This window comes from Delphinapterus leucas, chromosome 12, assembly GCF_059928025.1.
Source record: "Delphinapterus leucas isolate spDelLeu-1000000601 "Yukka" chromosome 12, BTC_Dleu_Yukka2, whole genome shotgun sequence".
Taxonomy (NCBI): domain Eukaryota; kingdom Metazoa; phylum Chordata; class Mammalia; order Artiodactyla; family Monodontidae; genus Delphinapterus; species Delphinapterus leucas.
In genome coordinates this window covers 88,201,563-88,217,155 of record NC_143140.1, presented here as the reverse complement: position 1 = coordinate 88,217,155, position 15,593 = coordinate 88,201,563, and the positions used below count along the sequence as shown (strand labels likewise).

At 44.8% G+C, this 15,593-nt stretch overlaps 1 protein-coding gene across 1 annotated transcript in view; it reads right to left on the bottom strand.

Annotated features, from left to right (window-relative positions):
- FNDC1 (fibronectin type III domain containing 1) overlaps positions 1-15,593 on the bottom strand; it is a 94,785-nt gene that overhangs the window by 68,123 nt on the left and 11,069 nt on the right. The window contains exons 3-5 of the mRNA XM_089921684.1: positions 4,212-4,430; positions 1,765-1,851; positions 1,271-1,339 (exon numbers count right to left, since the gene is read on the bottom strand). Of these exons, the coding sequence (XP_089777810.1) occupies positions 1,271-1,339; positions 1,765-1,851; positions 4,212-4,430 (375 nt within the window). The remainder of the gene's footprint in view (positions 1-1,270; positions 1,340-1,764; positions 1,852-4,211; positions 4,431-15,593) is intronic.

The window sequence follows — 15,593 nt, the reverse complement described above, 5'->3', positions numbered from 1 at the left end:
ATAAAAATAAAATGGTTATTTAAAATACAAAGTATAAAATTCAAATACAAGGCACAGTACATCTGTCAGTAAAAGGTTTATGTGTGCCTGTGAACGTTTACATGTGTATCTTTAGGGGAAGACAACCTCTGAAATAAACGTCCTTTCCTATTTTGCACATTTTCTAGGTGTACTACCTTCTTGACTCTTGTACTGTCAATGTCTTCCAAGGTTTGATCCTTGGCTTCTACTCTTGTCTCTCCTAATTCTCACCCATTCATCACTCTCCCTGCTTTAGTTCTCCCTCTACAGCATGACTCCTAAACCCATACCTACCTCTTGCTTCTCTCTTCCAACTTTCAGGCCCTCATCTCCAATCACCTATAAGACATTGCCACTACATCCCCTCACATCCAACGTATTTAAACAAGAACGTATCACCTTTCCTAGAAATCCAGTTTCCTTTTCTGGTTGTTTTGTTCTTCCACTCTCTTTTTGTCTAAAGCGGACTTTGAGAACTGCCTACACCCATCAAATCTGACCTGAGGAGCAGATTAGGGTCCTTGGTTTCCACATACTCACCTTCCTCTCAACAACAATACCAGATTGATGTATCTAAAAACACTGCTCCTTGCCACACTGCCTTTGGGATATCACCCAACCACACTCTGAAATAACTGCTTTCATTTTGCATTATTGTTTAACCACGAATCAAATATATTCATGAAGCACACAGGAAATGTCAACACGTCTCTCAACAAGTAAAACAATATGGCCAGACAACATCAACATCCAAATGATAAAACACACATATATACAAATATGGAGCAGAGATGGAAGGCAGGTTATCTAACATATCACAAAATATCCCATGGATAAGAAAAGAGAGAAAGCCTTGATGCAGCATGTCAGCCAATCAAAGCCACTGTTTGGTGGGCCCCATTCATTTCTGCATCCACAGGTAGAAGAGATATAAGTATCCTCATCGGGCCAGGACTGCCATCTCAACCACCATATTTGCCTGTTAACAGCGCAACAGCATCCCCAGATGTAGACGAAGACATGCCCCCACACCAGAACATGAAAGAGCAGTGAGGAGTGCAGACTGCAGACCGGCTGCAGTCTGGTCCATCCGGTGCAGAGCAGATCGACCAAAACTGTGCGGCATGTGTGTTAGTTTAGCGATGGGAACCGAATGAAGGTTTGTGAGCACATGTGTGTGTGACAGAAGCACGGCCCTCTTTTGAGATGGTGCTTCGGTGAAGACATGAACCGAATGAGCAAATAGTACCTGTGACGGTTTCATTAAATGGTCCTGGACCCTTAATGGGAAAACCATCAATCTTGATCCATTCACCTCCTAAATTAGGAAAATGTAACTTGATAGTTAGAAAGGAGGACTGTTATATTGTCCACATTTCAGTGCATCCCTAAACGCATATTTCAATGGTCTCTTCAACAATCTTCCAAAGGATCTGCTCAGGCCATACGAGTGACTAGGCCCCTAACCTGTATGGACAACACACACTTTTGGTCTTTTATACATAGTTTACTCTAGTGAGTACTCCGAAATTTAAGACAAAACGCTAATAACCTACATCAAAATTATTTTAAAAGAAGGGATAAATCTCTCCTAGTTTTCAATCTTCCAGCTTGCCATACAAGTCTAAAAATTTCTTGTTTGGGAACTCTTTAATGATTCTAGATTGGTATTGACCTGATGAAGCAAAGAATCTCCCAATCTAAGTCACAAAAATACAGCCTCCAATTCTAGATAAGACTTACCAGGCAGGCTTTCAGCTCTGTAAACTGGACGGCTCACTCCAATGTTGTTTTCTGCAGTAACCAGCACAAAGTACACTACCCCCGGCTCTGAAACATATGGTTTATATCAAGCCACCGTTTCAAATCTCCAAGAACGACAATTTAAGTCACCGTCTTCCTTATACCAGTTATAACCAAATATAAAAATCTGAATTAAGTGACCAGTCTAACTATAGCTTTCTCTCTTTTCTTTAATCAAAATCACTGACTTTCATCCCAGGCAACTGAAGCACATCTGACCAAAAGAACACAAAATTTATTTAATACAAAGTACATGACATGTGTAATAAACCTGGATTCATGAACAGTCAACAAGAAAAGCTTTTGCATTTTTTTAATGTGAAATCAATGTAGGAAACAGGCATGCACTGTCCACTAGATAACTGGTTTAACCCACCGTGTTAGTAACTATGAAGAATATTTCCCAATGGAAACTCCAAATGGCAACCTCCAAAAAATAGTGAGAAAATTTCAGTGTAACTCATAAAATTTAGTGCATGGGAAATCTTCATGATTTATGCAATAAATAAAGCTACATGGAATTTTCCTCTTTTCATAATAAAATATTTCCCTTACTATGTGTACATGCTGTCTTTGACTATTTCAACAAAAATCTAGAAAAACATTTCCTGGGATCTTGGATATGCTAAGCTTGAAATAATTGGGCTTCATTTTTTGACGTGCATCTACAGGTCAAGGACACATAGCGAAGGTCTCTTTGGCTGAGACCCTGAAGTTGCTGGGATGCAAAAGGAAACCTAGACACCGTGTTACAAATTGAGGGTACCCTGAACTTGCGGCTTCGAAAAGCAAAACTCTAGTAGTGCTGGTTTTCCTCCAAATGAATTATTATCTTATGAAAGGTAAGTGAAGGTGCCAATTCCTTGAAGAGATGAAAGTTTGTGGGCACTTGAGGGCATGAAGGGTTGGAGAGGTAAGAGCTCCGTCAAAGGCAATAACGTTAATTGCATCGCTCAAAGTGAGGAGTGCTCCTTTCACAAAACTCCAGTTCTCAAGCCAGAGGCCCAGGGGCAGCTACACATCTGGGACCCCTGCTATGCTTAAGACTGGTCCACCTTCTGTCTGGCCATGGCAGGGCCTGGTGGCATTGAGGGCTTGGCACGACCTGCCGGACTAACTGGGAAATGCTCTAGGTTCAGACAAAAAGCAAAACCAGGTTTCGCCAGGCACTTTCCCTCTTCGCTCTGAGCTTATTCGTATTTCAAAGAAATTTCATCAACGTGTCTCTGATTCTGTTCAGTTAACTCATCAGAAAGATGCTGGGGAGACACTCTCAGTCTGCAGTGAGTTCTAGGGCTTTCTTTCTGCATGTTTTTCTTCTCTGCAGCAACCCTAACAACCCAAGGGTTGAGCAAGCACATGTGACGCTGCTCGTGCCTTTGGTGGGATAGAAACTCCATTTAACCTCACAGTAGGACCCTGTGGGGCCCTAGTGACGTGGAGGAGATTCAGATCCAGTGAAACGTATGTTTCGCTGGAACCGTGAAGACGGGAATCTGTCCCTCTTTGTCTGCCCTCCGTGCACTTTCTGCTCTGCTACCGAGAAAGCTTAATATCACAGGGCAGGAGTTAGAGAAGGAGTAAGTGTACTAGATGGTGACCAGGAAACTAAGAAGCCACGAGCTGGTTTTGATCCACTGAAGGAAGGCAGCAGAATGCCAACATGGCCGGCGGGGAACCTGGTTGTCACAGGTGCTGAATTCTGTTACTTCCTATGATCCATCTTTAGGTTGGACCATGAGATGACTGTAGAATAAACAGGGTTTCAGGCCAGTGGGACCAAAAAAGCAGAAGATAGAGGATCCACTGGAGGCAGCTCAAAGCCTAAGTTCGAAACCACCTACACCTGCCCTTATAAAAGAATATGTTTAGGCAAAATGTTAAATACAAGAATATGTTTAGGCAAAATGCTAAATACCCCAAACTTCCAGAATCAAATCTAATGGCGAGAAATGTTATATCTTTGAACCACATGTGGCAAAGCATGACACATCACACACCCCTACAGGGGCATATTGAGTAATCCCTAATTATAACATGGTTTATAAGTTAGAAATCTCAAGATCAGGCTACAGACTTGTCCAGTTGTCAAGTTCCTATGAGATAAAAAAGGGTCGATGTATTTTCCAAAAGCACATCCAGAAACTAAAAATTGTTCCCTACGTCAGTGTGGAGAGAGATCCAGGAATACTGGACTTCGAATGCAGGTTGGGGAAGCCCATGGGCAAGACGAAGGCTGTTGCTTAATAGCCACTTGACCTTGGCTGTCCATCCCCAAAGAACCACTGGGTACCATTTTTGTCCCACAAATAGTCACCCTGAGACTGGAAGGAGAATGTAGGTGTACAGTTAGTTCTGACCAGTAACAAGACCAGAGTGTCACTTACCCACATCCTCAATAAGGAAGGAGTGTGTCTCCGCATTCACCTTGATGTATTTAAGACTTTTCAGTGACTTCCCATAGGCAATGTTGTAATGCTCCACGGGTCTACTGGTAGCATCTTTGGGTGGGTCCCACGTGACTTTCAGGCCCATTTTAGTGGACAGCAGTTTCACATGCCTTGGCTTCAGTGGGTGGTCAGCTATGCAAACAGCGCAACTATCAACTCACGGGAAGGGCAGATTGGGAAAACGAATTTTTTCCAATGTTCTCTGACATGGTTAGCAAAAGAGCAAATGACTCTCAATCTGTCTGATCCTGAAGCCTTTAAGTACCATCACATTTGGACATCATTACAGTGCGACAGCAAAACAGACACACCAAACCTACAAGCTTTTATGTATTTCAGGGAACTGTGGGTGGTAAATTTAAACCAAAAGTAAAACAAATCAAAATAAACTCTAGGCGTTCCCCAGCCTGATCCTGTTGCCTTGCTAGTGCAAGATTAACGAAATAGTAATTTGACATATTCTCCAGAAGCATTCATGTATTAAATAAATTCTTAGGATTTTACATGGTACAGCTGGACAATCTTTCAAACAACTCTGAGAAGAATAACATAGAACTCTCAAGATCAGGAAGAATTTCCATTGTATCCAAAGTGAGATAACAGAATCATTCGTTTCCACAAAGAAAACAAACCAAGATCAACACCTTGAAAGAGAGGTAACCCACTGGTTTTACCTGCATGTGGCTAATTTAAATGTTTCCATATCTTGTCCCAGAAGAGGAAGGACAAATTATGAAGAAGCACATTTTTATCTCCAGTTATGAAGTTCCAAAAGAGTGTTCTTGATTTTCAAAAATAACCAAAATGAAACATAATATTTTGTCAAACAAAATATCTCAGCTCATAATGTAACCGACATTGCAATGCAACGTAACATAAACAGATGCTAATATTCACGCAACAGTCAATTTTGGGGCAAATCTGGACCTGAAACTGATTATTCAATGATGCAAGGCATTCTCGGGGGGGGGGGATGTAATCTTAAAAACCCAGAAACATTTAAACTTAGTAACATTAAGAAAAATGAATTTAGACTCTCATAGAAGAAGAAAGGGAAAAAGGAGTGTTTCGTGATAACATATAGATTGGTTAGTATATGACTGTAACACCAATGAAGATTCTGAACAAAATAAGTATGGCTGATTCTAACATATATCACTTATTCTTCCCAAAATTACCCTGCTGCCTCAGGAGTAAAAATGATAAAAGGAGAGAACTCCTGGGACCCCCCACTAAAGAAGTTCAAGGAATGAAAAAATAGAGTATGAATATAATAATTTTCGAGGCACTAGAGGAAGAATGTCCACTTTGGAGACAAAAACACAGTGTCAGAAGCTGAGCACGGACCAGACCCCAGAGAGCATTCCTTCCGCAATGTCAGAGGTGAGGGTCCTGTAAACCCGAGATGGGAGAAAGCACAGACAAGAAGCTTAACACCATCGGGGAAATTTTGAGTTGAGGAGACAATAAAGACAGCACACTAGTGAGTTTCTGGATATTTAAAGTTAGCAATCATGGCGACTCTGCCATAATTTTCACTGACCCTTCCTCGCCTACGAGAAACTTTTCAGGATTTACTTTGTCTGAGGACCGGGGCTCCCTTTCCTCAGTTTCCTTTATTTCTCCCAAGGCTTCACTACAAAAACCTCCCCTCCTTCTCTGCCACGTGTTTGACCTTTTCTAGTTGCAATCCCCATTTCCCACAATAGCAGAAATCATTCCCAGGAATCCAATATTTCACCCTGACCAAAATATCGGTGGAAACAAAGCAAGGACTCCAACACCACGAAAGGATGTTCATGGTTAGGTGATCCTCCTAAGGAAGAAAACAAATGAATGAATAAGTGAATAATGCTTTTCTTTACAGTTCAATTCCAAACCTCCCTTCAGACAGATGGTCTGAAATGTGAGACTTGCGAAGCCCTAACCCCATCACGTTTTCCTCTGGGTGCGAGTGATCCAATCAGTACACGACGGCCTGGGTCTGAAGATGGTTTCTGTTCATTACTGACATCTGAAAAGAGGAACGATCTATAAATATGCTCATTGTTCATTCCTGCTCTGCCTTACATCTGCCCTGGACACAGCATGGAATAATTTCTAAGTCACATGAGGAGCGCAGTCAAATGGTTGCATCAGCCCAGCACAGGGGAACATTCAAAACCTCAAGGAGCTCCAGTAAGATGAGGAAAGTAAAGAAGAGCAAGAGGCAGGTCCCCCTGGGTCGCCAAAACCTAATGCACATCACTGCGTTCCGCTTACCCCATCAGTTTCCAAGTGTGTCCATGCATGAGCTTGTTTGTTCTCCTCTTGCCAATGATCAAGAACCATCAGTGTGTCTCAACTCGATAACTGCCTGTATCAGCACTGTGCACTAAGAAAAAGGCCATACGGTGCAAAGCAACTCTAAAGTATAAAAATGGGACAGGGAAATGGACAGGAAAAGAGGGCTTGTTGAGTGCCTACCACCTGCCACCATCTGCCCTGAAACTTACACTGCAATAGGTGCTCTTAACACACACAACCTGAGAGGTGTTACTTACTCCCTCCATGTGGCAGATGAAGAAAGCAAGGCCTGGAACAGAGAGGTTAGGAGAACTGCCCAGAGTCACACAGCTGTGTGGAACAGGGGTGGAACCGAATGCAAATCCTGCTGTGTCCACAGCTCACAGACCCTCAGACTCTGTCCCTGCTCATAAATGACCAATGACCACACTCATGGAAAATTAATTTAGGAAGCCACTAGTATCCTAAAACCAACTGTGAGGCCTCCAGCTGCGTTCATCATTTGCTCCACCATCTATCCCACCTTCCCAGCCGTTTTCCCCTCTGGGGGGTACCCTGCATTCACCTACAGTCACCTTGCCTCCTGCTACCTGTACTCATCCTCTCTTCTCTCTGGAAGGAATGGAGTAAGTGAACAATACTTGCATTCTTATAACAAAATCTTAGGCCAAAGGAACAACTTTCTAATGGTGACATTTTAGGCCTTGGACAGTTACCTAATAAAGGTCGTTTTTGAACACGAAGATCTTTGGGGACCCTGGAATCATCCCTTAGAGGCAGCCTTAGGGTCAATCTGCTTGTAAACTCAGTCCTGAATTTAAGATTCTCCAAAGGCTTTAGACCAATGTACCATAACCCGTCCCCCCACCCAACTCCCCAACACACACACAAATTGGGCCAAGTAAACGAAATACTACAGTGACTTAATTAAGCGACATTTTCATTCCCTGGATTCTCATCAACTCTGATATTTAAAATTGGTATCATTGTCGATGCTGCCTAGTCAACATCACCCATGCCTCAGAAAGGCTCGGACGAAAAGAATAGGAGGGGGCTAAATGACAGGAAATCTGTGGTCATTCCAGGCCTACCCCTCCCCCCCCAAGTGCCCGCGCTCTGAGAGTATTCATCAAACCAGCCTCTATCTAAGGAAGAAGCAGGTACAGATCAATGTGCGTGAACTTGGATTACTTGACAGAAGACTTATTCTTGGGGCTAGAAACACGGCAGTTCGTTCTATTCGTGGTCATCGTTCTGTAGGTCTCGTGACTTCATTCCTTAAATGTGAAGTAGAGACATAAGGAGCGTGAAATTGGTTTCAGGGTCTGCAGGCTGCATTCTGGGTTCCAGATCAGCATTCCGGTAGCGTAAAGTGGATACATGACATACACTGGCTCCTTCTTTATTTTTAAGTGTTCTTAGAAACTTTGAACAGACCCTCCTGTCTGCTAGATAAATGAAGCACAGAACCCTCTTGTAATACTTTTCAGTATTCTCATCTGATGAAGATGATACAGGGGTATATTCTTTAAAGCCATGTATGCCACAAACAGCTTCTCCAAAGAGAAGAAGGACAAACCCAAAGTCAATAGAACAGGAATCACATGACCCAGTACAGGGGATGCTGGGAGGGCACCTCACAGAGTGTGTGACAGGTTAGGGCTGTGACAAGCTGTTTTTTCATCTCCACAGAAGGCAAAAGGAGGACGTGAGCTCAAGCTGCACCCTAAGGGATTTCAGAGGAAACAAAAAGAATTTCCTGTCCGTGTCCTTCCCCATCACCCCCCATTCGAGGCTGTCTTTGATGGAGATAGACGGTAAGGTGCTCGAGACAGAAGCAGCGGCCTGCAGAGTCCGCTATGACTCGATCAATTTCATACCATGATAGAGTCATCCTACAGTTCATATCAGTAAACCTCATCCAGATTCAAGAATGTTTTACCAGGTACTGAGCGGCAAAATGGTATTTTGATGATATATCAGACACCTGGTAATTGCCAAGCTAGACATCTCCATGCCATGGCTCCCATGAGACCTCTCTTGGTCCGTTTGAGAATAAAAAGTAGGGACAGTCAGCACCCAGAGTTCTTACTTTGGTCTAAGCTCCAAACTCCAGGTCTCATTCAAGAGGGCCCTAGCAGGTCAATTTGGTTGAAGGGTCCAAGTATGGATCCACATCTGTTCAAGGATGGATTTCAAGATTCCAAGGGCTCTGCAATGTCGGTCCTCAGAGAGTCTGCAGAGTGGCCTCAAGGGATTCTCCAGGGCTGACGAAAGCCCCCGGGAAGGCTGGGTCCAGAGCTAGGTCCCACGGCTGGCCTGGTCTGCCCAACATAGTGGACAGGGCTCAATCCCTCACCTGCCCCTTCCCCACCTCCCCACTCTGGCACCTCTCTGGGCATCGGATACTGACCACACACTCAGTACTCACTTAAATGGCTAATGGGTTGAAGAGAAAGACGTTAGGACGGTTTAGACTAATGAGGTCAACCGAGGGTCCCCAACCCAAACACCTCCAAAGACAGGAAGATGAAACAAATAAGTGAAGACGTATTAGGAATGTAACACTCCGACCAGAGGCACAATTTACTTTCTGGCACCTGTCGACCAAAAGGAATTCAGGATCCAGATTGTCCAATATTCTAGGGAGTTTTTTCTAAGAAGCTAGAAATCCTGATTTTTGTGTGAAGTCTCCCAATTTTATACTAATTCACTTAAGTTTTAAGAAACACACACACACACACACACACACACACCCCTCAGCTGGCCAGACTCAGTCCACTGGCAGCCGGCTGGTGACCTCTACCTTAACTCCAGAAGAAACCATTTAGTTGCTGATCCTGACAACTTCCCAATGTCCTGTGTGAATGCTGAGACTCCCGTGGGAGTCTGGGTCCATCGGTAAGAGCGCCAGGTCAAGGTACATATGCTAAAGTCTGGAGAAGAACCAGCACTAACCCAGCCCCCGAAGGCTTGAGGTATAGATCTGTTCAAGGACTCATTTCCCACCTCCAGAATTCCCTCTCTCTCCCAAGAGACCCAAAAGCTGTGAAAAAAACTTGCCTAGGCTCCAAGGAAGTAAGGAGGACCCATCTCAGGATGAGTCTAGGGAGGGGAGTGTGAGGTGCTACCTAGGCTTCAACTACTCGTACAGTCAATGACTTCCACATGCCCAGCTCTGCCCTAACCATCCCAGACGGAGAGTCCCTACTGCCTATTTGATAGGCCCACGTGAGTTCCAAACTGAACGTGTTGAAAATGAAACTCTTGGTTCAGACTCACCACCCATCCTTAAGGGTACACACCTACCTGCAACAGCTGGAAATAAATATGTTCCTAGAAAGGGAGCTCTGTCAAGGGCTACTTCTCAGATTAAGAGAAGGAAAGTTCAGAATCCATTCATACAATGAATCAAGGATAAAAGTGATTCAAAAAAATGACACAATCCATGGGGAAATCCTGCTCAAGACTGTGATTCAGAATAGTAACCGGATCTTTCTGGATCCAAGGTGTTGTGTTTGTTTGTTTGTTTTGCTTTGTTCTACTTTTAAAAAACACCTTCCAGTTACTTCATTACATTCTCCAGACAGGCAAAAAGAGAAGGGAAGGGAGATGGATGGCAGACGTGAGGGAGAAGTTGTCAGACCACCATTAAGCCACCTGCATGCTTCCTCTGTACCTGCTCCATCACAGCTTTCCAAATTGACTGACTTTAGTCAAATCCGCTACACCAAAGCGTTGGCACACAGAGTTCAACGAATATCAGAGGAATCAATGAATACTTTGAGCTGGATTTACGGTCAACCTACCATCTAGAAACAGAACAGCAGCTGAAAAACAAGCTCAAATCCTTTCATTCCTGTGACTGCACTGGACAGAGCAACCTCTCACAGAATCATCTAGACAAGGAGGCTACCCCCCAGCTGAGGTAGGAAAATCCACCGATAAAATGTTAGTTGGTAGAACCTAATATTTTCTGAGACAATAACTGACACAGTCATTACAAGAAAAATAAGTATTTCTTCTTTCAGTTTTCTACTGCATACTTACTGAGGGAAATGACTCAAACGATAGTTTCATTTGACTTGAAAATTAAATCTGAAAAATAGATTTGTATCTCAAAACTCACGGTCATATTGTACTACACAATTTATAGGTTGACATTAAATAGCAATGATGCACAATGATGAAAAAGGGCCTATATGTTTCTCCTGAGCTGATAAATAACAGATCACATGCAATTTTATCTCACCTGACTAAATGTGTGAAGGAGCTTTTCCAGGATTTGAAGGGTAGGGGACAAAAGCGGTCCTTATGAACACTTGAGCTCAACCAATTTGAGAAAGTAGATAAAGGAGTCAGAAATCAAACTATCAGGTTTATTACTGAGGAGGCTGCACTGGAGAAGGTGGATCTAATGTGTGACCTCCATCGTGCCTCCCGTCCCTCCTCCCGTCCCTCCTCCCGTCCCTCCTCCCGCCTCCAGTTCTGGGTAGACACAGGTGAGCCTGCAGAGCAGACTAGCTCAGGACCACTGCCTCGCAGGTTGGGTGAGAGCAACAGGCCTGGGCCTCCACCCAGCGCTCCCCATGGGTAAGCAGGATTGGAGCCAAACGCAGCCTTCCTACAGCAAAGCAGGCTCCAAGAGGACACCTGTGTGCCTGTCTCTTCTAATTCGTGAATGCCACCGAGTAGAGAAAGTAGACCAATGGGGACTGGGCTCTCACCACTCACCCCTCCAATCAGCACGCCTCAAGGAGGGGAGGGAGAGCAGGATGAGGACAGAGGCCAAAGCAAACATGAAGAGAGGACAATGGAAGTCCCGGAGCATCCCCAGAAGCTTGTTCCCTCAGCCCACTGGGCATGACCTCAACCTGAGGTCAAGTGTGGCTGCCTCTTCAGAGCGAGGGTCAGGACCACTTGCCCCCCCTTCAGAGCCTCCCCCAGTACTAATCACTGTCCCACCATGTATCTTTCTGGGGTCGCAGGTGGGGACTGCCCGCCCCCAGGTCCCCAAAAAGTTCTGAAATGAGGAAGGCTCATTCTTTAACCAAGTCCAAAGCCAAGTTGACCTCTAGCCTGAAAATCCACTTCTGGCCTTTCCTATTTCAGTCCCAAATTTTGCCCACCTCATGGTGTCCAAAACAGCCCACGGGATTTCAGCAACGAGATGAAATGACAAAATAAAGATACTCTGAAAATATAATACTAGCAACATAAAAAAGTCCCCGTTTCAATTTGTCTCTCCTATTACAAAAGTCCCAGGGGAAAAAAGTCCAAGAGTGAAGGCTTCTCAGCCTCACAGCTTAAATAAAATAGAAAGATTTGAAGTCCAAATTGCTTTATTCCCTTACTTCTTATCCTGTTTCGCCTCAGCCAGAAGAGATTCATTCAAATGCCCGGAGGGGCTCAGGGTTCTCTCAGAACTGCAACCTCTGCCATCTTTCACTGGAACTGGTGTCGATTCTTCAGGATTCCCTGGACTAAAATTAATTGAATCCAAAGTCTCTCAGCTCCCTACATTCCTAAAGAGTCCTAATAAGACCCTAAAATCTCTGCAAGGCAGGGAACCAAAAATGTGCTGTGTGAAGGACACATATTATTTTTCTCTACCCAGTGAAGCCTCCCCCAGTTCTCTGGTAACAGACCTCTGGTCCTGTGACCCAGCCAACCCCAAAAACTTCACAGGAATTGTTCTCACTGGAGCTGGGCGCTGAACACTGCCTTTGCTCTCGGTTGGCATTGTGGGTGACCAGTTCTTGCTGTCACACAGCGAAGAGACCAGAGACGGAGAGAAACAGTCTGGGCACCCCTAAGACCAGCTCGACCCCTGCCCTTCCCAATGTACGGTTCCACAAGCCATGAATTCTGGAATTTAAATTAGTTCGAGTTGGGTTTTCGCCACTTGCAGTCAGAACCTAAATGGATTTAGAGCCTAGTAATCAAAGTCTTCTATGGAAGTCAAAAATAACTTTTTTGAAGCTACCCCAGCAGCCAGTACATTTGGTCACAAAAGTCTGCCAGTGCAGACACACCCAAAGAAATTAAGGCAAATACCAGCCAGGGATGGCTGCCATTCTTAGCTGAGGGCGCCTCGTAGCCCACCCAGTCTGGCCGTGGAGGCCGAGAAGCAGGAGAGGACAACCTTGGTTAAGGAGAAAACCCCCAAAGGAATGTTAAAAGCCTTGGAAATAAACTGGCCCCCTAAAACCCCAAAATGCTAAAATTATTTCTTAAGTATACCAAGGATTGCTCTTTAATGCAAAAAAACCCTTCAGGTTTGTGTTAAGTCTCTCTACTGCTTTTTTGTCTGAAATTCAAGTTTGACTTTCCACTGAAAACCGCCAAATACTTCCCAGACTCTGAAATGAAGAAAACACAGATCTCAGTGTAACCACAAATGTTTGACCAAAAATCCAATCGATACGCCAAAAAAGGTTAGGACGTACTGAAATTGCAGTGTAGCTTGGGAGAGGAAGCAATGTGATCTACAAATCTGACTATGATTCCCAAGAAAGCTGGAAAAATTCAACAATTATCCATAAGATACCAGACAGCACAGGGCTATCCAGAAATGCAGAAACAACCAGATGGTTGGCAGCATGTGCGCAAAACACTGAAATGACTGCTTTTTAAATAATTTTTCAAATGGATGTTGGAATTCTATTTGCCAAATAGTTATGACCCTTCCCTTCCAAAAAAAAGGGGAGGGGGGAAGTACGTGGTGTTTTGCAACTGTGCGAAGTAAAACTGATACTAGTAAAATTTACAGGTGGCTGATTGAGTTTTCCACCTGAAAATCTGGGGTTGGGTAGACAGAGTCAGAGTAAGAAAATAATGGCCTGGCTCCTCTTCTGACATTTCACGCTAGGCATGGGGTTCCATCAAAGTGTTCCCCACGGTCGGCACGGTTCTTTAGGTATAACTGAATAAAAAATGAATCCAAACTCTAGATCTTTGGGGTCTTTAAACGTAAAAAACACTCCAGGGAGCTGAAAGAGCTTTGCAGACAGAGCCTCTGAGCCCACCATGGGGATCCACACAATACCGGCCTCACGCAGAGAGAAACACCAAGGCAAGCACATGCTCCGGGTCGCTCGGGAGGTCAAGGGTAGCCAGGGCTCTCCGGACTTTACCCCTGGTTCACATCCCTCAAAACCCAGTCAATTTCTCCAGGTTAATAGTGACTTACTGGATTCTACATTCTACCCCATGCCCCCAAATATGGCAAATATGTCCTGTCGTATTTACCTGGTAAGGGTGTTATGTGAGTAGAGAAGCTAGAAGATTCCAAACGGCCCCGGGCAGCTCTTGTGTGTGGCTGGAGCATCAGTCCCGGTTTCCTAATGGCCAGAGGGGCCAGCCGGGCCCTGGGTGCAACTGCACCCCTGCTCACCACGCCAGCAGCCTCTGCTAAACCTGAATTCCCCCGCAAGGTCCCTCGCCCCTCAGGCATTTTCCAGTATTTTGATAACAACAAAGCATCATTCTATTCAATGGAAAAGGCCGAATTCATATGCGTACATGCCACTGTGCTTATAAGGGTGCTGGATGGTCACTGAATACAATTGTGAATCACATTTTTTCTCCACTAGCTCAAAGAAGCCAAATGGCGAAGCCATCCAGGTCTCAAAGTTCGAGCCACTGGCTAGTCTTTAAGTAGAGCTTGTCTGAGTCCACTTCCATCCTCTCTCGCTGGCAGCACCACCGCACCCGCATCCAGCTGTGTGCAAGCCTCCTCCACCCTGCGCAGGCTTCAGGCAGCCTCGTGTCATGGGCTGAGCCGATCCCCACACTTGGCTTCGGGAAGCTACTCCCCTTGGGGGCTGCACACAAGCTGGTCACGCCTGAGGCCGCCAGGCACTCCTGTGGGCACACGGGGACTTCCCAAGGGAAGAGCCCAATGCCACATGGGCAGCGTTTTCTCCTTTGTCCCCTTCTCCACAGGAGATGGCCCCCAACTTCCCAGCCAAGGCCACTTGCACCCTCAACACAGCCACAGTCCCTTGATGCTGGTAAACAACGCTGTCATTCCAACACTCTCGCATCACCTCAAGGGTTAACAGCTCCCCGATGGACAAAGTTTGCTTAGAATGTTCTAGATTCTAGGTTGTTTGTTTGTATTTGGGGGGATACTGGGGTGAAGAGTGGAAGCCAGAATACTTGCTAATATAGTTTAACCTCATTTTATTCCCCTTCATTATCTTCTCTCTTTCTTCTCTCCTGACCCCCAGCACCTTGGGAAAGATCTACAAAGCAGAAAAACACAAAAACTGACCCAAAAATGAAGCAGCAAAGAATTCTGTTTCAAAACAAACAGCAAGCCACAAAGCCAAAGTCAAATTCTCAAGCCCAAAGGATACTCTTAAAATGAATCTGCCTTTTCCCTCAGGATGTTTTCTGAGACGTTTTAAGTTGAATTTTTATTAGTCCCACTCAAGCCAAGTTTCCCAACTAATTAAGAACAGTTTAGCAGTTTGCATTGAATTCAGAAACTGCTGTATAGACACTGTGGGTGGGGTGCCCAAGAGCCATGCCCAGCTTCTTCTTCCTCCCTTGCCTTCTTCTATAGTAGAGGCTGAGATACTGAATATTTCTAACACTTCAGCTTCCCCTATAGCTAAGGGTAGTCATGTGGTCAATTCTAGCCAATGACATATGAGAAAGTTGCTGCTGCCACCTCCAGGAAGGCATTATCAAAGGGTCTGGATCTGCTGTCCTATGCTTTTGCCTTTTGTATCTTCCTCCATTTCCCCCTCCCCGGGATGTCAATGTGATACCTGGAGATGCAGCAGCCATCTTGGAACATCAATCAAGTAACAAGTCTGAGGACGATGACCCGGCCTGGGGTGGCAGAGTGGAAATACAAAAAGATCCTGGGTCCCTGAGAACCTCTCTGCTCCCGAGTTTATTGGTGAGTAAGATAAACAATTCCCTAACCTGTTGAGCCACTGCTCACCAGATATCATGCTATCAGCAGCCCAATCCATTGCTACCCGATATCATCATTTCTGGATCCATAGAAACAAATCA